General features: G+C 37.9%; 1 protein-coding gene across 5 annotated transcripts in view; it reads right to left on the reverse strand.

Moving 5' to 3' along the window:
* LRRC28 (leucine rich repeat containing 28) overlaps positions 1 to 22,186 on the reverse strand; it is a 190,259-nt gene extending 168,073 nt beyond the window's left edge. For 3 of the 5 annotated variants that reach the window (XM_037832926.1, XM_037832925.1, XM_037832922.1), the window contains exons 1-2: positions 22,079 to 22,186; positions 18,475 to 18,702 (exon numbers count right to left, since the gene is read on the reverse strand). In XM_037832926.1, the coding sequence (XP_037688854.1) occupies positions 18,475 to 18,642 (168 nt within the window). In that variant the 5' untranslated portion in view covers positions 18,643 to 18,702; positions 22,079 to 22,186. Of the gene's footprint in view, positions 1 to 18,474; positions 18,703 to 21,568; positions 21,775 to 21,856; positions 21,876 to 22,078 lie in introns of those variants that run through there. The other 2 variants (XM_037832924.1, XM_037832923.1) reach the window with 2 other exon arrangements.
* Between the last annotated feature and the right edge of the window lie 1,377 nt (positions 22,187 to 23,563).

Consider the following 23,563-nt stretch of genomic DNA (forward strand, 5'->3'; position numbering starts at 1 on the left):
GGATAGGTTTTATGCTTACATAGACCATACTACAATTTAAATTTATAAATCTGAACACCTAAAATCAATATCCTTAGACAAATCAGAAATCTCATATCCTGTGGGTCATGAAAAAAATAAAACTGTTCTTAGCTCTTGTAATATGGCCCAGGAAACCAAGTCAGTCATTTCCATGGTGAAATGAGTATCAGTATTATACAACCTCTAAGGCTGAGGTAGAACACTCGCTTCAAGTGTAGCAGATTGCACCAGATACTTGCAAAGACCATCAAAAATGTCCCAAATTTTATAATACCATGATGGCATACTATTTCCTCCATTTCTATTCTCTGCTGAAGAAGTGCCTTCACTTCAACACAAGCACTTACAACTGGTTTTGTTTTGTTTTTTTACCAGAAAACAAGTTATTTTTCAATCATGAGAGTTATAATAGAATAATAGAGAACCACAAAGCCCTGGACACATATGGATGCTAGGAGGGAAGCTAAGCTGGTACACTGAGCTTGAGAGTACAGCAGGATCCCCTGAGAGTCTTGTTAAAAGAGTGCTGGGCCTCACCCCCGGAGATTCTGATTCAGTAGGTCTGGGGTGGGTTCAAGTTGCTTTTCTAATAAGTTCCCTGGTGACACTGGTGCCATTAGCCCAGGGACTGCCTTTGAGAACCCCTGACGAAAACTACCAAATAACTAATTCATCAACACCAGCCATAGCACACGTATCTTCGAATTAATGCTTCAGCAAATTATTACCCACTATATGTCATGGACCTTTATGACCCTTTGGTCATGTTGAAATTGCAACTGCTAAATGGACATATGATGAATATACATATAAGATATGGGGAGGGGGGTGATTTTAAAAACGTATATTTCACTTACCACTAAAAATACAGAGATTTTAACATTTGGGTCTGGAAATACAGTTTTATACCATGAGCCTATTAAATAAATAATCAAAGGTTTTTAAAATCGAAGGCAAGTTTATAGATTACATAAATACCACTATTAAATCACTAAATCCTTTCAAATAAAACGCTTTAAATTTTCCTCCACATATATATCCATTCAATAATTAATAAAAAGTTTAGTCAAGATTGATATATACAGCAAACCCTCACCCACCAAAGAGAATGAGAAAAATCAAGGCTAGGAAAAATGAAGGTTGATAAGATTAAATTTTCATAAGGAGGGGAAAAGGAGAAAAAAGAGAAACTATTAAAATGACCCTAAACACAGCATTTCTTACAAATGTAGACAATGAACCAGATTTCCTGACATTCAAAATCTGAGCTTGTGCACAACTTCCTGCATCACCTTTTTTTTTTTTTAATTTACCTTTAAGTTTCAGAAATTGGAGCAGTTTCTGCTGAGGTCTATTTCCCCACTCATTTTACATTATGAAGACTATACATATTATTTTGGGAAGTTTTTAAGCGGGCCCTTATCAGGCTGAAAGTTACCTTGTTTTGCCCTTGCATCTGCCCCTTGTGGAAATAAATACTCCCATACTCTTTCTGCCAACCCTCACTGATGGAACCCAGGGGAAAGTGCTTCTCTGCCAGGGTCTTCTGTCTCATACCCACAGTAAGTAAAAGTAAACCAAGCTTTCCTTGTACTGATTTTCACACAGATCACAGGCCATGCGGGTAACTAAAATGCCTAAGTGGGTCCTGATGGAGACTGCTGGAATATGAAGTGCACAGGCCCCATCCAAAGGGCTGGCAGCCACAGCTCAGCTCCAGCAGAAGGCTACCACACAAGGAAGAGAGCATGTACCACTACATCTTCCACTTCTTCCAAAGGAAGCCAGAAATCGGGATTTTTGTCATTACTGTTTATAAATTTGGAAATTAAAGCAAAATACTTTATGGACCAAATAAAGTAGGTTTATAAAACAGGTCACCAAAGTGCAACTTGCCATGGAATCACCCATAGGATGTGTAGTGTGGTATGTGCGGCAGAGAGGCAAAGATTAGTGTTTTGGAATTTGAAGGAGACTAAACTGAATTCTGCTCATGTGTCAAAGATCAAGCACCTTTAAAAGTGGGTATCGAAATCTAAAACCATGACTATGGAAGAACTACAGTGTGCGTAAAATTGGTATCGTCCACAGTCAAAGACAATCGATGCTGTTTTACAGTTGCCCAGGTGAGATCCGTGATGCCTCATCAAAAGGCCCTTCCATTCTGTGTACACAAGTGAAAACTTACCTTTGTTTACTGCTGCACTCACATGCCAAAGCTACCTCACTTTGATTTTTACTTCTTGGTACATTACTGAATAGCAACCGCCAAAAACAAGTTCCTCTTCTAATATGCCTCTGTAATAACCTGGTTTTCCTTTATGTAGGGTTTTCTTAATGCAGATTTTTATATTTTTGCTTTTTCCAGAAGTGGTGTGGCTGGAATGGGAAACAGTCCTTAGAGGGGAGAGTGGAAGGGAGCCGGATCTAAGTCCCTCACACAGGGTCAGAGCCCTGGAAGAACTAGCCCTTCCTTGAAAAGAATCCTATAAAAAATCCACACACGGGTTGAGAGCAGGCTTCTCTCTACTGAAGGCATTGGATAGAGGAAAAAGTCAACTGAAAGCCAGCCCACACCACATGCGCTCGCTCACTCTCTCTCTCTCTCTCTCTTCCCCTCTCTCTCTCAAACACACACACACACACAGAGCTCAGATTTACACATGTGCAAAGATATAAGTTGTCAAGATTGAAAAAGGACACTGAGTCAGGAATACATATATTTTTAATTCTATATTCAAATATACTGTAGGTAAACTAGATGTCAACAACAAAGAAACAGGAATGGCTTCTTAGAAGAAATAAAGCTTGATCTGAGTCCTGGAAGACAAATATAATTTGTCAGAGGTTGATTGGGGAGGTGGGGGAGGGTAGTTCTCGTTAGCTTTCTGAGCACAGGAAGCAACAAAGGCAAGAGACAGCAAAGAATATCTGGGAATTAGCAAATACTATCTATTCTGCTCAATCTGTGTAACAGTACTTCTGAAGAAATCTAACATTTTCAAAAATCCTGTTATAAAAACAATTGTGTCAATAGAAAACAAAAGTGTTAGGGATTAGAAAATTTTTAGATTCATAATAAAGTAATTTCTCATAAGAAATGTAATACCAGTAATTATCATTAGGAAAAGGATTTAGATTGCTCTTCTCCATCTACTTTTGTGTCATTTGTATTTTTAACAAAGCACATGTATTTTTTAATAATTGAAAAAAATTTAAAGTTAAATTTAAGATGCATAAACTGTTACGTAATTGATTACGCAATCATAATATATCGAACTTGGGTTTTAAACACTCTATAAGAGAAAGTTCATTAGTTTGGTATGTCTGAACCACAGAGTATGAAGGTGTATAAAGACTTTGCAGAGAACAGCAAAGGACAGACCATTAAGGGCTTATATTCCTTATTAAAGAATTGCTTTTTTTTAAATCATGAAAGCAATGGAAACCCACCAGTTTATTTCACACAACAAAATGACTTATTAATTTCATATTGGTGTGCTGGTGTATTTAAACACTTAGCAGCAGTATCCTAAGCTGCTTACATATGTCCATCCATCCTTGCCCTTCTATGATAAGCAAATATCATTGCATATGAATATTGCTATGAGGTCAACAAAGGGTTTATTGAATACTCACTCTCTATAAAACCACTTGTATTTAGTTTTCCAAAGCTGAACACAATACTTATTTCCCCCATGTTTTGATATTGACATAATGCAGTGAGGTCTTTCATGGCAGGCCCTTTCCTCAGTGTTACTCTTGCACCTGAATGTTTATTTTTTTAAGTATTGGTACTTCTCATAGTAAGGAGAACACACACTTCCATTTAGGGGCATACATACCAAGCATCCTAGGCAAACTAGAGAACTCTAGAGGGGAGAAAAAACCAAGAAGCTAAATAATAGCTGCTCCTGTACAACAGAAAGACTTGTCCAGTTAGAATCTCATCTAGTTTCACCTGCTGAAACTATATGAATATCGTATCTAGCTAACTCACACATCCTGTGGTCATTCTTTCTGGATTCCTACGTGGCTCAGTCAGATACCATTTTAATCTGGCCATGACATAATACTTAGCTATATAATACTTAGCTATACACACAATTAAGCACTGAAAATGTTTTTGCTGCCAATACTGCTTCCCTGTGTTTTTAACAAGTAAGTATACTGTGTTTTGTGTTTAAAAATAAGCACACTGACCTTGAGAAAATTGCAGTTCATTAGAATACTGCCTTTAAAATAAAAAAATAAACACACTTGTTAGTACATATCAAAAAAGCCTGGCAAACGGGTGGAGGTGGCCTAAGAGTACATCAACTGAGGAACAGAATGGTGACCTGTTGTGCGTGCATACAATGGAATATTGAGCAACTGCGAGGAGGAGTGAAGCTGTGAGACATGCAAAAAGGTGAATGGAACCTGTAGACAGCATTTTGAGTGAACTATGCCAGAAACAAAGGCAGACACTATAATGCCTCACCAATATGGACTAACTACAATGTGTAAACTCAAAATTGGATTCCCCTTAATAGGGGAACGATTATTGTAATGGTCCCTAGATTGTAAGCTCTTACAGCAGTCAAATCTATTCCCAAATTGTAGTAGCTATCTCCCAACTCTGAGATGTTGATCTCTCGGTGTATAACCTGATTGGTCTCTAGAAAATTGGGTATCTTTGTGACACCTCAGAGCTAGAACTTGGCAGATAAGAATGTTAGTATTAGAACATATAGCAACTGTTAAAAAGGCTGAAAAAGAGTCAGACTTCAACTAGAGATATGAATGACGCAGATGTGGTTAGGACTAGGACAAATCGGGCCGAAGGGTAAAGGACAATACTGACTGCGTTTTAAAACCTGAAATTCCATGTGAGACTAATTGTAGAGATGGTTAGTTGGTGCAAGAGCTATATTTCCTAAACAATTTCATTCATACAGTTTGTTCAAATACCATAATTACATGGAACTTTTAATAGGAAGTGATACCTGGTAGGTTTGCACAGGTTAGTGTAAAATAGCGACATATCCTGAAGTAATTTGGGCAGAGAATAAAAATATATATGCAGGTCCTCCCTGAGGAGCTGGGGGAAAATGCAGAGGTGTTGGGCTTCCTCACCTGGATTGTTGCTGATGTTCTCACAAACATTGAGGACAGGCTGTTTGATGTGCCAAGCCCTCTATCATGGGACTTCCCTTTATGAGGCCCGTTACTGCAAAGGAGAAGCTAAACCTGCTTATAATTGTGCCTAAGAGTCTCCCTGAGTGCCTCTCTGTTGCTCAGATGTGGCCTTCTCTCCCTAGCTAAGCCAACTTGGCAAGTGTACTCACTGCCCTCCCCTCTATGTGGGACCTGACTCCCAGGGATGTGAATCTCCCTGGCTATGTGGGATATGACTCTCAGCAATGAATATGGACCCAACACCGTGGGACTGAGAACTTCTTTTTGACCAAAAGGGGAATATGAAATGAAATGAAACAAAGTTTCAGTGGCTCAGAGATTCCAAATGGAGTCGAGAGGTCACTCTGGTGGACATTCTTATGTGCTATAAAGATAACCCTTTTTAGGCTTTAATGTATTGGAATAGCTAGAAACAAATACCTGAAACTATCAAACTCCAACCCAGTAGCCTTGACTCTTGAAGATGATTATATAACAAATGTAGCTTACAAGGCGTGACAGTGTGATTGTAAAGCCTTGTGGATCACAGTCCTTTTATCCAGTGTATGGATGGATGAGTAGAAAAATGGTGAAAAAAACTAAATGAAAAATAGGGTGGGGGGGAATGATTTGGGTGTTCTTTTTTACTTTATTTTTTATTCTTTTTTTCACTTTTTCTGGTACAAGGAAAATGTCCAAAAAATAGATTGGGGTGATGAATGCACAACTATATGGTGGTACTAAGAACAGCTGATTGTACACCACAGATAATTGTATGGTACGTGAATATATCTCAGTAAAAATGAATTTAAAAAAAAAAAAAAAAGCCTGGCAAATAAGCAGCTCATTGCATAGGCTGTTGCTGACCCCTACTGGTGTGCTGAAATACTGTTCTCAGCTTTGTAATAGCAACATTTTTGGCAACGTAGCTAAATAATATGAGGGAAATGCTACCACATTTTAATCTGTATACTTCTGTAGTTTAGGTAAAGTGAGTAAAAGACTCACAGCTACTGGACTCTACTAAATTAAGGTCAAATTTTGTTACTACTCTGAGAGTAACTGAGCTCTAAGGCTGGATTATGGATGTCACACAGCTACAAATTAGTCATTCTTGAGCCAAAAGATTTTTAACAAAATTCAAAAATTTTTAAATTTGAAATCCTAATAGATGAGAGCAATATGCTATTACTATTATTTCCTTTATTTCACAATTTTGGCACCCAAACATTTTAATAAATTACCTGTAGCCAAACTTCTTGAGCATAAATAACTCCTTCTAAAATACATGAATATTGTTTCTCAAAATTAAGCCCAACATTTTCTCCATTAAATCTCACTTTATCATTTAGCCAAATTTTTCTTTACAAATAATGCAAAAATAAGGTTTCAGCAAGCACAGTTAGTATAAAATTTACCTCACTTTATGAATCAACAAGGCTTTACCACATCCTTTCAAAAAACACTTTCCATACCCTTTTAAATAGGAGCATTTTCAAATTGTGTGTTTTGGAACAATTACTTCAAACATTTTGCAAATGACAAGTGCAGAGAAGCTTTCTGGGGGCAGGGCTCACCATCCAGTTCCTTTTTCCTCCTTCCTACATTTCTTTCTTCAAGGTGGGCCTGGCCAAGGGACATACTTTGGTCCATGAAAGTGGAAGTCTCAAAGACTGAGTTCCAAAGACCTCACCCCTTCCCCCGTGTCCAACAGATGGTGGGAGCTCTGTCAGCTTCATCCCCAAGAGAGGACACCATGGGGCAGAGTCCCCAAGGGACCTGAAGTAGTTGTTAGTGTGAGCAAGAAATTAATTGTGTTGCCATGAGCCACTAGGATTCTGAGGTTCAGCATAACCTGGTCCATCCTGGCTTCTAACAACACATTTCAAAGAGGTGGCAAATCGAAATCACTCTAATTCTTAGAGCAGTTATAAAAAAGTTGATCACTTTTGGTACTGAAAGAAAAAAAGCACTTCATTCATATATTACCATGATACCCTCAGTAAGCTTTCTAATTGGATCAATAATTTGACCTCATAGTTTCTGAGCAGGTACCCAGCACGAGTCAAATGCCATGTGTCTATATGGAAACAATTGTGATAGACTTCTTTTCCTGCCAGTGATATTAGCCCATTCCTCCTCCAGTATTTCTCTCCCTTTTAATAAATGTTAGAGAGCCGTGTTTCTCAATGGAGGAAGGCTAATGGGATCAGAAAGAGATAACCAGCACAACCTTTCATCTTCTCATAATGAGTGAGCACTGGGAAATGTGTATGAAAGCATCAACAGCTCACGAACTCCTCTTGCTAAGAGAAGCCTCGTCCTAACAAGGGATGTGCAATCACTGATAGGTCAAGCACCACAAGCAGTTTACGCACATTTAGCTAGCTGCTGCTGACATCCCATTTCCCATCAAAAATATAAGTATGCTATGCAAATAATGGGAAACCTATTCATAAGCAATACTATCAAAAGATAATCCAGAACATGTCAGTGGTTTGTGGGTAAATGCAAATTTTGATTATTTGGACACGCAAGCATAACATCTTTAGTTTATAATTTGTTTAATAGTTCCAAAAGAAAAGCAATGAAAACACTGCAGCAAATACCCACATTACTAAGAGTATCTCCACCATAATAATCGCAGGTATGTTATGTACCAAGCTCATTAAAATGAAAATTCCATTGGAAACCCACTGAATCAAGCATTACAAAAATCAAAATAACCAAACTCTTTCCAAAGGGAAGGAAAGGTGGGAAAAAGGAGGGAAAGAAACATTTTTAAAATGTGGATAAATTCTTTTGTTTCTAAAGTGGTCTCTGAAGTGCCTTGAAAGAACACCAAGATAATCTTTCTTTACTACTTTGCAGAATGATTATATAGCATTAAAATACAGTGACAGTTTGATTTTCATGATAAAATGAGCTGACATTAACTAACTTTAATGTATTTTTTTTTTCAATTTATACAGTGCATTTGCAATAAAATCTTCTGGAATGATGGAAATGTTCTCTAACTGCACTGTCTCCAGTATATAGTTTTTGAGCACTTACAATGTGGCTATTGCAACTGAGGAAATGAATTCTTAATATTGCTTAATTTTAATTTAATTTAAATGTAAATAACCCATGTGTGGCTAGTAGAGATTAGGGCCAAAGTTTTATATTTATATTCATTATCATTTTTTCACTTAAACTCAGCTCTTTTAGATGTAAAATGTAAAAAAAATAAAACCTACTTAACTGTAAGAATGATAACTTTTTCAGATTATTTTTGCTTAAGATTTATAGATTGAAATTGTCATCTTAAAAATGTAAATAAAAAAAATTTAAGTACATGTAAAACTGCAAATGTTTTATTGCCAAAAATGTAAAACAAACTTCAAGACTGACATTTTGACTTAGAAAAACTTTTACAGAAAATATGCTCAAAATTAAAACGCTATACCACCAGTACATGCACAAAGATGAAATCTGTATCTGAATTGTGATTAAACTTTGATTACCAGCAAAAGGAGGAGAAAAAAAAAATTGTTGACAATTATTGACTGAAATGCCTCTTGAAGTAATCTTAAAAATACAAGTTTAAAAATGAAAGTTACATAAATATCACGAACAGGGCTGAAGATTAGAGAATCACTTGCTCCTACTCACCCTCCTATTTTCTCCTTTTAAAAAACTATTTAATAATTGTTTTTAAAAAATCCATGCTATATTTCCTAATAGAAAAAAAAACTATTTAATATGCATTCAATAAGAATGATTTCATAAAAGGAATTTACAAAGCAACAGACAAATACACACAGATAAAGAATACTAAATACTTATTTCCATAAAGCCAGACCAACCATTTAAAATTACACCCAGCCTGAATAATTCTTTTAGCTTATGACATATTTGTTTGTTTGTTGTGGGAAGGACAATGTCTAATATTTCACATACCTTACTTCCATTATATAGATGACTGATTTGATAGGGCTAACTAACATTTAGAAACTGATTTCTCACTTTTAGTGCACTAGTGTCTCATTATAGTATAATGAATGCATAAAAATGAATTAAAGTTGTAGAAACTTAATGTTTTTTGAACCTTCTAGTTACAAACAAAACCTTTTGGAAAAAGTCTGATGCAATAGAAAAACCCATACCCCTGCCACCTCTTCCTAAACTCTCCCTCCCAAATTCCTAGGCAGACACTACATATCACAAAGAGTGGTAAAATTGGGTTCCTTATACTTTTTTTAAATATGGGATGATACGATAGTGTTTTAAATATTTCTATCAAGAAAAGTTAGCATTTCACTCACAGTAAAGCCCAGAGGTAAACTTCCTAAAGGTAACTAGGAAAATTCACCTAACATTAAACACCTCGTTGCTCCATAATGAAAAAATTTCGTTAAATTTTAACTACATGGTTGGCTAGAAAGAGGTCATCAATAAATACTGCAGATGTAAAATGAAAGCAAGGCTAACCAGACTATAAATTAGGAAATTTGGTTTTTGCCCTAACTGACCATAAAAGTGACTTTGGACCCATCCACTAACTTCTTCCAAGCTCAGTTTCCCTAAAAAGAATAAAAATTTGCCTAAATTGTCAAAAGCTCCTTCTAGATTTGAAATATTCTATGATTCAATAAACAGAATTAAATTATGTGAGGCATTCATTTTCCGAAAACATGAGATTCTTTAGACGTTTAAGTAGGTTATCTACAGTTTAACAATTTGAAAGAAACCACTGTCAATCAACCTGTAATGATGAGGGGAAAACTGCTAACTCTAAACTTCAATAGAAAAAGAAGCTCTGATTTATAACAAAATTCATAATTTCAAGTACCTGTGGATTACTCAGTTACATTTGTAATGAATGTTTTGTAAGACTATACCACATATTACACATAAGCACTCAAATACAAACAGAGCATGAGAATGCTTCACTATTTGAAATACTCACCAAATTCCACATGCTCAGTTTAAGAAATACTTAACATTTTTATATAGTGGTAGCTCCAGAACAGAATCATGGTGATTATATGGGTCCTGCACCCCAACAGCAGTTGAAGCTACAAGGCCCGAGAGATCGGGGGAATATAAGGAGCCCCTTCCACTGGAATTCAAAATTAATCAATCAAACAACAAAACATAATTCCCTTTCCCTATTTCTTCTATCACACTTGGCTGTGAGATGCTCTACTTCCTTAATTTTTTTCCCCCTCAAGGTGTTCCAATGTTCATTTGACTCAGAACCCATTACTACCAAATTCAAAGGGGTGGTGGGTTGCATGTGACTTTTCCCAGTCATCAACCCTCCTCACTCTCAACCCAGTCACCAGTTGCAGGAACTATGTCAGAACAGATAAACCTGTATGGTGTGTGACTATTATCTCAATTAAACTGCTTTTAAAAAAATACAGCATAAACAGAGGCATCCCCATCACTGCAAATCAAGTCAAATACTTAGACTCACTGATGAATTAAATGTTAACATTAGTTAAAACGGATGAAACCTTAGTGGCACCATATTCTAACCATTTTATTTTAATTATAAAAATAATATACATTTATTGAACATAAGCCTAACTTAATAGTAGAGCCTTCCCCTTTTACTATAAATACTAAAATTAGGCTCTGTTTCTTCCCCCCACCTTGATGCCCTCCACCCATCCACAGTTATCACCATTATTAAGCTTGTTATATAACTTTTTATGCTTTTGTTTATTCACCTATAAAGTAAGGATAATAATAGTGCCTACCTCATGGGATTGTTTTGAGGATTAAATAAGTTAATACATACAAACTACTTCCAACAGTGAGTGAAACTTAGTAAACCCTCAAAAAGTGCTAACTGCTATCAGATTTCAACCAATCCCATACTGACGGACATTTAGGCTTGCACAATTTCTCATCATATACAATGCCACAATAAACGCATTTGTTCTTTTGACTTTTTTTTCTGTTGGGTAAATTCCTGCTAGTGAAAACACTGACTCAAACATATTCACATAAAATTTTTAACATAAAATTTTTCTAGATATGGTCTGCCAATCAAAAACACTGAGTCAATGTGCACTCCCTCCAACAGTATATAACAGTATCTTCTCCACATTTTCTCCAACATTGGGCGTTACTAATCCTCAACCCTAAGAATTAATCTTTTTAATTTTTGCCATTCTGAGAAGTAAAAATGGTATACTTTTTTCACCTCTATTGGAAGGTGAACATCTTTCTACGTGGTTTGACTGTCTGTATTCTTTTGATTTGCTTGTTCATCTTTGATGGGAGGGTCAGGAATGTTTTCTCCTGGGCCCATAGGAAAGAAAAAACATCTGTGTCTCACATGCCTCCCCAGTCAGGAGTGTGATTGACAGAGTCCTATTCTCTTCAATCTCTGCAGGAGATTGTGTTCTTTCTTGTTGCACAGATCAACCACTTAATCAGGACTCATCTTCTCTTATTCCTTAGCCAGACTCCTCTTTCATTAAAATTTAGAGGCCTCTTTGTTGTCCATTCATCTTTATAAATAAAATTGGCAAATGGTGAAAGTTTCCACTATTCTTTCACTTCCCCATGTCTCCGATCCACTGCCCTCATTAAGAGAAGTTGGCATATCCATTAAGTGATCTTGCCTGGAGGATGAGATTTTTTATTTTCCTCCAAGTCTCTTGTGATCTTTTATTTTATAAATGAGGGAACTGAGGTCCAAAGAGGTTAAGCATATGTAGAACCTGCATCTGTTACCTGGCAATTCTGAGTTTTTGCTACCAAACAATGAAACGCTCCTTCCTGGGACCACAGCCCTCAAATGCTTCCAAAGCTAATTCTCTCTCTTGGGCAACTTTCAGGGTTAGGAAGAAGAACTGGTGTTTGCTGCTTCCAAGCTATATTCCTTCGTCCTCTTACAAAGACCCAGCTTTGAGGAGTGGAGAGAGGGAGTTTCACCTCAGCTCCTCCTTCCTGCACCCCCCAGACCCTAACATCATCCCAAACTTCTCTAAGACTGAAGTCTCTCTCAGCAACCACAACATTCCATCCTCCTGATGGCTTACTCAATCAGGCTTAGTACACAGTTCTTCAAGTCCTTTGGCCCTCCCCATTCTCCCTACTCACTCACTCCTCCTTTTCTTTCTTGGCCTCCAATCCAGCTCAGATTCCATGGCCTGTCCGTTAAATCACTCTCTTGCCAAAATCCCAAACCCCTTAGTCCCTCTGTACTTGTATTGCATTTACCTGTCCAAATTCCAAACCTGCATGATTGCAACAGTCATAAAAGTCTTCATATCTCAGACAGCTGAGTACTGTAAGAGCAAACTCCCTAAACAAGCAGATGGTTTCATTTTAGCCTCCTCACCAACCACTTACAAAATAATGCACCATGACGCTATTGCATTTCTCTAGCCAAAGTGCCACAAGACTCTTCACAACAATAATTTCCAACCTGCACTCTCCATAAATCTTCAGGATTTGCCCAGGAAAGAAGCATCAGAAGTCATGCAGAACTCACACAATGGCCTCACTCTCCCCCAGTCTGTCTCCATTTTTGGACCATCCTCCCTATCTTGTTACAAAGAAGAATGAGGTACTATTCCCGAAGTCAATCCCTCCACCAACTGTACTCCGGAGTCCTTCCCCTCCTGCCTTCAATTATTTCCTTTTTCTGTATCTTCAACTCCTCTCTAAAGGAGATTTCCCATAAGCATTTAGACAGGCTCAAATCTTTCATCTTAGAAAAGAGAGGAAGAGAGGATAGAAAAGAAAAAAGGGGAGAAAATTAAAAGAAATCCTTTGAGGCCAAGCTCCCTCCAGCTATGATCCTCTCTTGCTCTCCATTTCACAGCCAAACTTCAAGATCTGTTTGCATTTGCTGCCTGTTTTTCTCACCTCCTTCTCACTATCTAATCCACTGAAACTCAGATTCTACTCCCTAGAGCTTCTACCTCTCCCAACATAGTCACCATCACCTGTCACCACAGTCCTAGAACATACGTTGGTCCACCTTATTTGATGCCTAAGCACCAATCACTCCTTCCTAAAATACTCTCTCCCTCTGGCCTCTGGAATATCAAACTTTTGGTTTCCCTTCTGCCTGACAGCTGCTCCTCGATCTTCTAATAACCAACTTTTAAACATGAGGATTTAACTTAAAGGAACTCTTTTCTCACTTTCTAAGTAATCTCATTCTTGTCCTCCACTTCTATGATCATCAACATGCCAGAGAGTCCCACATTTATGTACTCTCAGGGCTCCTGAGAATACTTTTCCTCTCTTAGCACCTACTCCACCTCTACCTCTAATAGTCCCCAGATCAGTAAACCACCATCCACCCAGCTGTTCAAACCTCAAACTTTTTTAATCAGAAATTTGGGGGTGAAAAAAAAAAAAAAAAAAGCTTCAAATTAGTTTCAGCCAAAAACAAACAAAATTATTAACTCAGGTAACTAGCATGTAACAGGCACTCTGTAAAAAAGTCCAGGGGTCAATCTAATTCCAGGCATGCTGGGTCAAAGTATTCCAATGCTGTCATCAGGAAACCATCCCTCCTCACTGCTCAGATCTGTATGCCTCTGTGCTGGCTTCATCCTCAGGTAGGCTCTCAAGGGTGGTAGCCAAGATGGCCACCAGAAGCTTCAAGTTTAGATTCTATCAATTTGGCAACCCCAGTAGAGTATGCCTATTCCCCAAGAGTTCCAGTTAAAGCCTCCAGGCTGGGCCAATCATGATAACCAGGAATGGCCAAGCCTGGCTCATTTTTTTTTAGCACCTAAAATCTCTTCCCCACCTCTATGGCCACCACCCTTCTTTGCCAGCCTACTTCATATCTCTACTTGGATGTCTTCAATAGCTAAGAAAAAGTTCCCAAACCTTAACATGTTCAAACTTTGGAGGAGCCTGGCCCCTACCAGCCCTTTCAGCTACCATTTCACTCCAACTACAATGGACTGGTCTTCATTTCTTTGGTCGTGCCCACTCCCTCCAATGTTAGAGCCTTTACTCATGGTTTATCCTCTATCTATGAAGTAGGTTAAACTACCTTTGTTATAAACTGAACCAGCAGTTGGTATTTATCAGGATCCTAGTAATTACATCCAACTTCCCCATCAAAGCAGAGGCTCCATGAGGGCAGGGCCTACTATATCTGTCTTGTTTACCACCTGGGATGCTGGCAAAGTGTCTAATATACTGAGGTACTCTTTAAATGTTTATGAAATAAATGAATGAATACCATGCTCTGGCAGTCATTCTAAAATCCATCTACCCAATTTTTGTTTAAAAGGATCAATCAGAAAAAGGAGAGGCACTCAATGAAATCAACTTATACATTTATAAAATTCGTATCCACAAAAGATCCTAAAGAATAATATCTTATGTTGTCAGTTTGCTACACCCTGTTCAAAAAACATTCAATGTCTCTGCACAAGCTATAGAATAGAGTTCTAACTACTTAGGAATTATTTAAGGCATTTAAGATTCAACAAGACCTGGCCCACAGCAGAGTTTTTATCTCAGCTTTATCTCCTGCTCTTAGCCCTCACAAACTTGCTAAATCAGTGGTTTTCTATTAATTACTCTGTGAATTCCTTGAGATTCCATACAGTTCCTTGGAAGGGGAGGACTTCTACATTGGGCAAGACTTCTGCCTAACCCCTCTCCTAGAAAAGAATTGTATCTATTTTACTTACTGAACTTTTTAAAAAATAAATATTCTGCTAAATTGGGCTTGGAAATGTCTACTAGAGGTCCCCTCTGAACATCCCGCAGGGGCAGGAAGAGGATTGTGTGCAAAGCACTAACACCAACCCACAAAGCAGACATAAGGCGAGCTGCTGTGGTGAAAGTGGAGACTCTACTGCTTTGCCTTCCCTTCTCCTCTCCATAATTCCCCACCGTGGCACTGTTCAGGAGACCCTAGGCTCTGAAGAACACGTACAACCACAGCACTAAAGCAAAACAGGAGTCTAGAAATTGTTCCCCGGACTTTCTGCCATTGAGTCTTAGTTCACATTTTTTCTTCAACTTGGGATGCAGCAAATGAAAATTCCATGAGAGTAAAATTTGTTCCAGGATGCATCTCTCATCACTGAACAGTGCCGGGTACACAGTAAGAACTCAATAAACATGAGTTCAATGAATGAATGATGCTCTTCCTCTTAACCTTCCGTCAAAATCTTATTCATTCTTCAGTGCCAGTACAAATTACATTTTCTTTATAAAGTCTTCTACCATCCTGCTACGTAGAATTAAATTGTGTGTCCTAAAAACGTTCAATAGTAGGCCAGACATCAGGGATACAAAACTAAAGACAGTCCCTGCCTTCGAAGGCTGCCAGTCTGGAACTCTTATACATCTGCTCTACTCCTTACGCTATTTTGCTTTATTTATTCATTCATTCAACAATTATGTGAATACCTATCACATGCCAAACACAAAACCCCTGTGTCCTATTATCTTATTTATCTTATAGCCATCACAAAGATCAGAGACCCAATAACTAATTCTTGAATTGCACTTCACATAATTACAGAAAAATACTTTAAACATTTTCTAAGGTAAATGTTGGGAACCAAAATCATAAAGTTTCTTAGTTACTTATTTACCCATTAATTACAAAACTGGAGTCCTATATAAAACAACTCACATTAGATTTCTCAGCTATTCAAATAATGCTAATATTGCATAATGACATTATGCTAATAAGTATTTTTAAAGATAAAATGGCCTAGAAATCCTACTTTTGAGACTCTGTCCTAAACACACATGCACACAGGTACACATGGAGGCTAGCAAAATGAGAATACCATGAAGTAAAATAAGAAAGTTGGAGAGAAATATGCATAGTGCGATTCTAATTTTATTGTTTTAAAAAGGAGAAAAAAAACTATAGCTATAAATATAATATATATTATATTATATTACATTATATATTATATATATATATATTATATAATAATACAAACACAAGCAAAGGGGTGGAAGGATACAACCAAAGCACTAACACATAGGTTATCTCAGAGTAGAGAATTGGAAGAAACGAAAAAGAGACAATTGCTTTCCATATATTCCTCCATAAAATGAGAAAGTTATTATTTCAAATATATAAAAAGGCTTTTTCCCTGTACTTTAGTTCTAAATATCGGCATTCCCTAAATTCTGAACATCTGACATACAAACATCCTACTCATTTAAGAAGCTGGGCTACACCAGTCAACTTGAAGGGGCTGTGCATTTGTGACTAATTCTCTTCCCTCCAAGAAGCTCCAGTTAGTGTGCTGGGAGGGGGTGAGGAAAAAGAAGGGGAATGTGGAGGGGGAGGGTACTTAACACAATAAAACAATGCTAATGTGAAACAATAAAACAATGGCAAACATGGAAATAATTGGCAGGGTCCCAAGCTTCTTTTAAAAAAACAAAAAGAGATCAATCCATAACATGTTTGAAATAGTATGTTTCCAAAGAAAATTTTTTGCAGCTGTAAGAAAAATTCTACACATTAAATCACCTTTAGAAACCGTATCTTATCTAGATCACAAGCAAACATTGTAAAAGCCCTCTAAGAGCTTATTCAGAATACACACAAGTATTGTTTCATCTTATTTCAAAATCTGTGCAGTGGGCAGTCTTATATCCAGTATAATCAGAGAATGGGATGGCTTTGTAATGATTGCTATTACCACCACTACCTGATATCTGTATAGCACTTTAAAGTTTACAAAGCTCTTTGCTATATACAAATCAAGTGTTCAGTTAAGAGAAAGCAATGAAAGGAAAATACATACATCTATCATTAAAAACATATACAGTAATTAAATCTTTGATGGCTAGAAAGGTGGCAGTGCACGAACTTGAAATGTTTGCTTAAGAGCCATTATAAGCTTCAGTTAAAATTGCATAGTAGATACTTAAACAATTTAATACATAGAAAATTCCAACTGAGAGACTGCCACAAGACCAAAAGTTTATTATAATTTTTTAAGCAAAGCCTTTAATCAAAGTCTACACCCATTGCGCTATGACTGATACTTAAGACTTAATCCTCTCACTATGTTTTCTATGAACATCAATCAAAAACATGGGAAAATCTGGCCTATAATCCTTGAAAAATTATTTTTATACCACTTCTTCTCCAAAGGGGGAAAAATACCAGGTGAAAATAGTTTTCACATTATAAGATAATTCTGCAAAAAGGAATCATATAACTGTTTATATATATTATTGAAGTTTGAAAACTGAAAAATCTAATGAAGTATTCAACATAACATATAAACCAACATGCCAAACACTACAAATGGAAGATATGGATACATATTCATGTGCTTTCGGATTCAGCAAAGATAAACATATTTTAAAATGCTTTCTACTCATTGTAGGTATTTGACACATACTAAATAAAACTTTTCCCAGAAAACCCTCCATAAATAGAAAGCCAATAAGATATTCTTTCCAGGTATTTAAGAAAGTCCAACAAAGAAGGGAATGAAGAATGGGTCAATTCACAAAGAAATCACAAGACATCATAAATCTTCTAAAATGAGTAAGACTAGAAATTCAGTACAAGATTCAAATGATAACCAGGAAAGGCCACATAAAGTAAATCCATCTAAAACAGAGACCAGATTTCATAATAAATAGGGAGGATAAAAAGTTTGATTGGGGACATTAATTTGAAAAAAATTTTAAATAGTTTATCTTCTATGTCATAAAATTTAGATTACAATTATATAACTATGTACTTATTCTTAGGATATAAGTGGAGTGAATTAAATGTTGCTTTCTTGGCAAAAATGTTTCCAACTAATTGTATGAGAACCCAATTCAAATTTGACTTTCACAGTGCAATTATAAAAGAGGCCATTATTTTTCCAAAAACAATCAACAGCTGCATCAAGCTTCCCAAACGCCTCTCTTAATAAGTTAACATTCAAATCATCCTCTTTTTATATGCCTATAATTCAAAGGCATCCTTGTTGGTCTTCCTCTTCTTCACTTTTTAAGTGGACCGCTGGATGTTGGAATATCCAAAGATCACTGAGGAAGCCTAACCCACAAAGAGAGCACAGCCAGGACAGATGTACCACTAAATGAAGAGGGGTTTCTGAATGGAGATTAGTTTTCAAGTGGTCCACAAGTGAATATTTTGCTGTCCTCATACAACCCTCATAACTGCAGAGCCTTGGATAAAGAATTCTCAGCTAATGAGAGGGGAAATACATCTTGATCTGAATATCTTAGGATATGACAAATATATCTTGGCCAGGACCAAATTTATGAATAAATGTTTTGAAGTGCAATAAAATACTGTACCAAGGTTGTAAGGGAGTTCCTTTTCATATACAATCTCTCCAAGTACTGCAGTCCCTCATCTTTCAGTAACTCCAATGGGAAATGGTGCAGATTCCTGTAATTTAAGAACAAATTCTTGTGCTTTTCCAGCCTTGCCACAGAAATCGTCTTACAAAGTTCGGATGCCATGACTGAACATATCCCATCAGGCACGTTGCAGCACTACATCTTTTCAAAATTGGTACATTTCTAAGGAGAACAAGAAAATTTAGTAATTATAATACTTATTACAAGCATTTCCATATAAAGCTATTTGCAGACACTTTTTAGAATTATACATTCAAGCCCATATTTTTCTGTAAAAACAATAAACTTACCATGCGTATGAAGAAGGAGATTTAAATGAACACCAATTTAATAAAAATACCACCACTTTTAAAGTAATCCTTACCACTTAGTAGAAATAATTCTAGTTGAAAAAATCGTTCTTGGACTTGAGATAAGAATCCTGGTCTAACAGAATAGAGAACAATTTCCTAACACATAACCCAAAGAAAGGCTTTCTTTCTTGAACTACCTCATTTTACAATCAGTTTAAGGTATTTCAAAAATATTTTAAAATATATAAAATATAGCTGATCTCTTATACCTTCATTTTTTTCACTTCTAAATATTGTCTTATATTCTATTTTTTCTTTATTGCTATTCTTTTCCTTTTAGCTTTGCAGATTATCAGAAGTAGCAAAGAAATAGGACCCGGGCTATGGTATTATTTTATTATTTTAAATTATTTCAATGAAAGAATAAATACTGTGCTAGAAACTAAGAACCCTCACTTATTCTAGTACAATCTCTCTGGGCCTCAGTCGTCTAACACATAAAATGGAACTAGCAATTAACTGATCCATTTAAAGGCCAGAGTCCAGGACAGATTATTTTAGATTCCCTTCTAGCTTTGAAATCAACAAGAGCACAGGACTGTAATAGACTTTATATCACTTAACACAAGAAAAAACAAACTCAGAGTTTCAATAATTTCGTCAATGTCACACAGCTCTTAAGGAATAAAAGTGTGGATTTGATTCCACATCCAATGGATTTCAAAGCTTAGGTTCTTTACATGCCCACGACTGATAGGATTCCACAGAATACTAGGGAAGTGCAAAAACAACTACAAAGAAGTTGGGTTTTGTTCAGAGTCTGCTCTCTGCTTTCCTGGGCACCTTTTTCCATCCTCTCTAATGAAAGCATCTCTTATCGGAAATGTTTTTCCTTAAGAAAAACTACTTTCACTAGGAATTAATACCAATTTAGTAGACCATATAATACCATAAGCTTTCAATAAGTAGAGTTTTATTTCTGGTTACTTTCTATCCTATTTCTAAACTCTAATTTCTAGCTGGTAAGAAAGGATTTGACATTAAAAGGGCAGAGAATGTGGAATATGCAGTAACAGCCCCAATGCAACATGGGAATCCAATACTTTGCCATATTGATGCTACCTACTCATTTGCCTACCTTTCTGAGATATAGTCTGTGACTTTGAGCAAGATATTCAATCTCTACATCTCTCATCTGTAAGGCAAGGGGAACTAAACTAAAGACAACATCCATGATTCTGCATGATACTTCCTAGGGAGTTGTTCACTGAAATCCTAGGCTGGAAGCAGCTTAGATGTCTCACAAGTGCCTCAAACTTAACACATTCAAAAGAGAGCTTTTGATTTTCATTCCCACTGTTTCCTAGCTCTGCAAATGGCAGAGACGTCCATCCACCTAGCTGCTCGTACCACTGGAATCTGGATATGATGAATGGTTACACCCTCTCATGTACTAGCCAACTCCCATCTATCATAAGGCCAGGGGTTTCCATCTCCAAAACGTATCTCAAATCCATCCACAACTGTCCATCTGCCAAAACCCCGTTCCAGCGCCATGCCTTGCCTGGCCACTGTATTGGTGGTCCCCCAGTTTCCATTCTAGCCACTTTTCCAAACTTAGCAGTGAGCCTTTAAAAACATAAGTCCAATTATGTCTCCCCCCTTTTTAGGTATACCAGCTGCCTTGTGAACACACACCCTACTAAATAAACCCTTCAAAAGCTTCTTTTTAGAAAACGAAGCTCTCATCAGGGTCTTCCAGGCTCTTTGAAACCTAGCCTCACCTACTTCTCCAGCCTTAGGTGGCAGACCTTTCCGAGGTTTCTTCCACCAAACTATGGGGCTTCTTTCTAAGCCTTGAAAGTGCCAAACACTTCCAGAGCACTTGCTGTTCTCTTGGCCTAGAAAGCACTGTCCATCCTTCAGGTTTAACATAAAAAATCACTTCCTTATCCAAACTAACATGTGTTCCTCTATTATGTTTTCAGATTAACCTCGTTCGGGGTTGGTTGGTTTGTTTGTAAGACCCTTCACAATTTGTAATTTATTGGCATATCTGTTTATTGTTTAAAAGCTTGCTTAATGACACAAGAATCATTAATCCTTGCAACGCTTCATTGCAAAAGACATCATTTACCCCATCTTACAGACAAAGGAACTGAGACTCATGAGCTGTTCCTTGCCAGAACTGAAACCCAGGAGGACTGACTACAAAACCTGAGCATAATCCACCTTTCATGCATTTCACCTGCTGTGAAGTGCAACCACAGCTCTGCTTCTTATCATCATTTATGCAGTGGGTAAAGCTTACACAGATGTAATAACATAAAGCAAAACTATGCCCACACTTACTGATGGAAGATTCTACAAGAGAATTCACTGTAATCTGACTCTTTCTTTCTGAATCCTCTGAATAGGATTGGCTGGAAGCCTCAGAATCAACATTACAGTGATAAAATGCATCTTGCTACAGAGGCAGTTAGGGAGAAAAGGAATCTGAAAGCTACCAATAATAAAAATGCTAATAATTTTCCAATATGCATCCATGGCAATACACAGCCTTTCACAGAATAATTTTCCTATCCCAATCCACTTCACTACCTCTTATCTACTGTTACAGTACATGCTATAGGTAGTATTAACTGTAGACAACTGCACCTCCACACGAGTTTTCTGACAGGTAAACACCCCTTAATATTACTTTAAAAAACAAACAAACAAAAAAACACACACACCTCTTCCATCTTAAGAAAATTCCACACATTCTAAGTAGGGATATTTTAAAGTAAAGGAGTCCTTCAGACTGATTTCTCCATACTTGATCGGGTGGAATATCACCCCAATTTTCTAATATTAGAGATTAGGAATTATAAACTGTATATTAAAGGCGTTTGTAAAAGGTTATTTTCTCAGCGCTAAGAAACGCGGTCAGAAGTCTCGGGCACCCCGATCTGCCCGAGTTAGCCAAGCCCTAGGGTGGTCAGTCTGGGAGCAGCGAGCCCGATGGCAGGAATTTCACAGACCCGGCATCAGGCTTCCCGGGACCCAGAGACCGCGGGGCCGGGAGGGCGAGGGTGGCCGCGCAGCTGCGGTGACCCGAGGCCCCGCCGGGTCCGCTTCGGGGCCGCGATCCCGCTCGCCGCAGCCCGGCCAGCTTCCCGGACCTGGCCTGGGGCTGCCCCGCCGGATGCCGAGCCCGCGGGCCGGGTCACGTGAACACCGGAGCGACGAGCGGCCGCACTCACCTGGTCACTGGCAGAGCCAGCGCTCCGGGGCGCAGACAGCGCTGGACGGCGAGCGGAGGACAGCGGGCGGGGCAGGGGCGGGACGAGGGCGGGACGAGGGCGGGGAGGGGTGGTACGAGGGGGCGGGGCGCCGGGCGGGACGGGCGGTATGGAGGGAGCGGGGCGCCGGGCGGGAGGGGTGGGACCCGCACCAGAGGGAGTTAGGGAACGGGAGGTCGTGCAGAGCACGGAACCTCGCGATAACTCGTTCCTGTTATCGCGGTTTTACGTGAGACGAGAGGCTCGCTTTCCCTGAGATGTGTCTATTAGCCGAGAGCATGACTCCTCCAACGTGGCCCCGCCTTCGGCTCGACCCCTCTTTCCGGTTCGGATGCGGAACTGTCTTTTTGTAGAGAACGGCTTTTTGTCTAATCTTCAGAAGGTGGTCTTCAACCGGCTCCGACCCTGGAAACGGGCTGTAACTGACTTCGTTCATTCATGCATTCATTCAGGCACACGTGCTGTCGTTCAAGGCATGCCTTGAGAGATTACAACAATAACACTCGACGTTGAGCGCATATTGTGTTAGGTTAGGGTAAATACATTATCTCACTTGAGTTTCACAGCAATCTCATAGCACAGGTACTGTTGTGTTGTCATCCTCGTTTAACAGATAAAGAACTTTGAAGTCCAGTGGGTTTATATAACGTAGCCGAGCGTATCAAGGAGTGAGCCAAAGATTTAAGGCTCTCTGTGCGTGCTAATAAATTCCAAGGAGTTAACCTAGTTCCTGCCAAGATGTGTGAGAAACGATCGCTACAAAGGACAATTACAATTCAGTGAGTTAAATATTAAGGCGGTCCCTGGCATGATTGAGTAGGCCGTCAGTTAGTTCTGAAGACGAAAAGCATATGTCAACGGAAGAAGACAGAGGAAGAAGGCTTTATGCTGGTTCTAAAACAATCCAAGCATTGTTCGGGAACATTTAATAAAAACCACTTAAATTTAATATGCCACGTTTGTCAATATGCAACTACTGCTGAAATTGTTCTTTAAATTTCCTCCCATGAAACTGTTATTTATTGTCCTTAGAAAAGCCTGATTAATTTGCTGGAGGCTCATTGTAAAGCAACCTTTACTTTATAATTAACTAGTTTCAGGTTGGTTTATTTAATTACTCTGAGAATGAATTACCTAGAAAATGAAGTTATGTTAAATAAGAATGACACCTTTTCCAAAACAAGTAACTAGTAACAATAAAATACCTATTACCTATTAATTCAATTTAATTTCTTGGAAGACCTGAGGAATAGGCATGGTATATGTCATTGTAGCCCTAAGAACTTTTTATGCAGGTTTCTAAGTACTTGAGAATTTGTGGGACTTAGAAATGTTATTTACTGGACTTAAAATGAGGAAGCAAAAATCCTTATCATCTGTGTGATAAGCCTTGGGAGAGAGTCTTCAAAAAAAAAGGCTTAATAGGCAGAATATTTTTTTAAAGCA

Source organism: Choloepus didactylus, chromosome 4 (assembly GCF_015220235.1).
Source record: "Choloepus didactylus isolate mChoDid1 chromosome 4, mChoDid1.pri, whole genome shotgun sequence".
Lineage (NCBI taxonomy): Eukaryota > Metazoa > Chordata > Mammalia > Pilosa > Megalonychidae > Choloepus > Choloepus didactylus.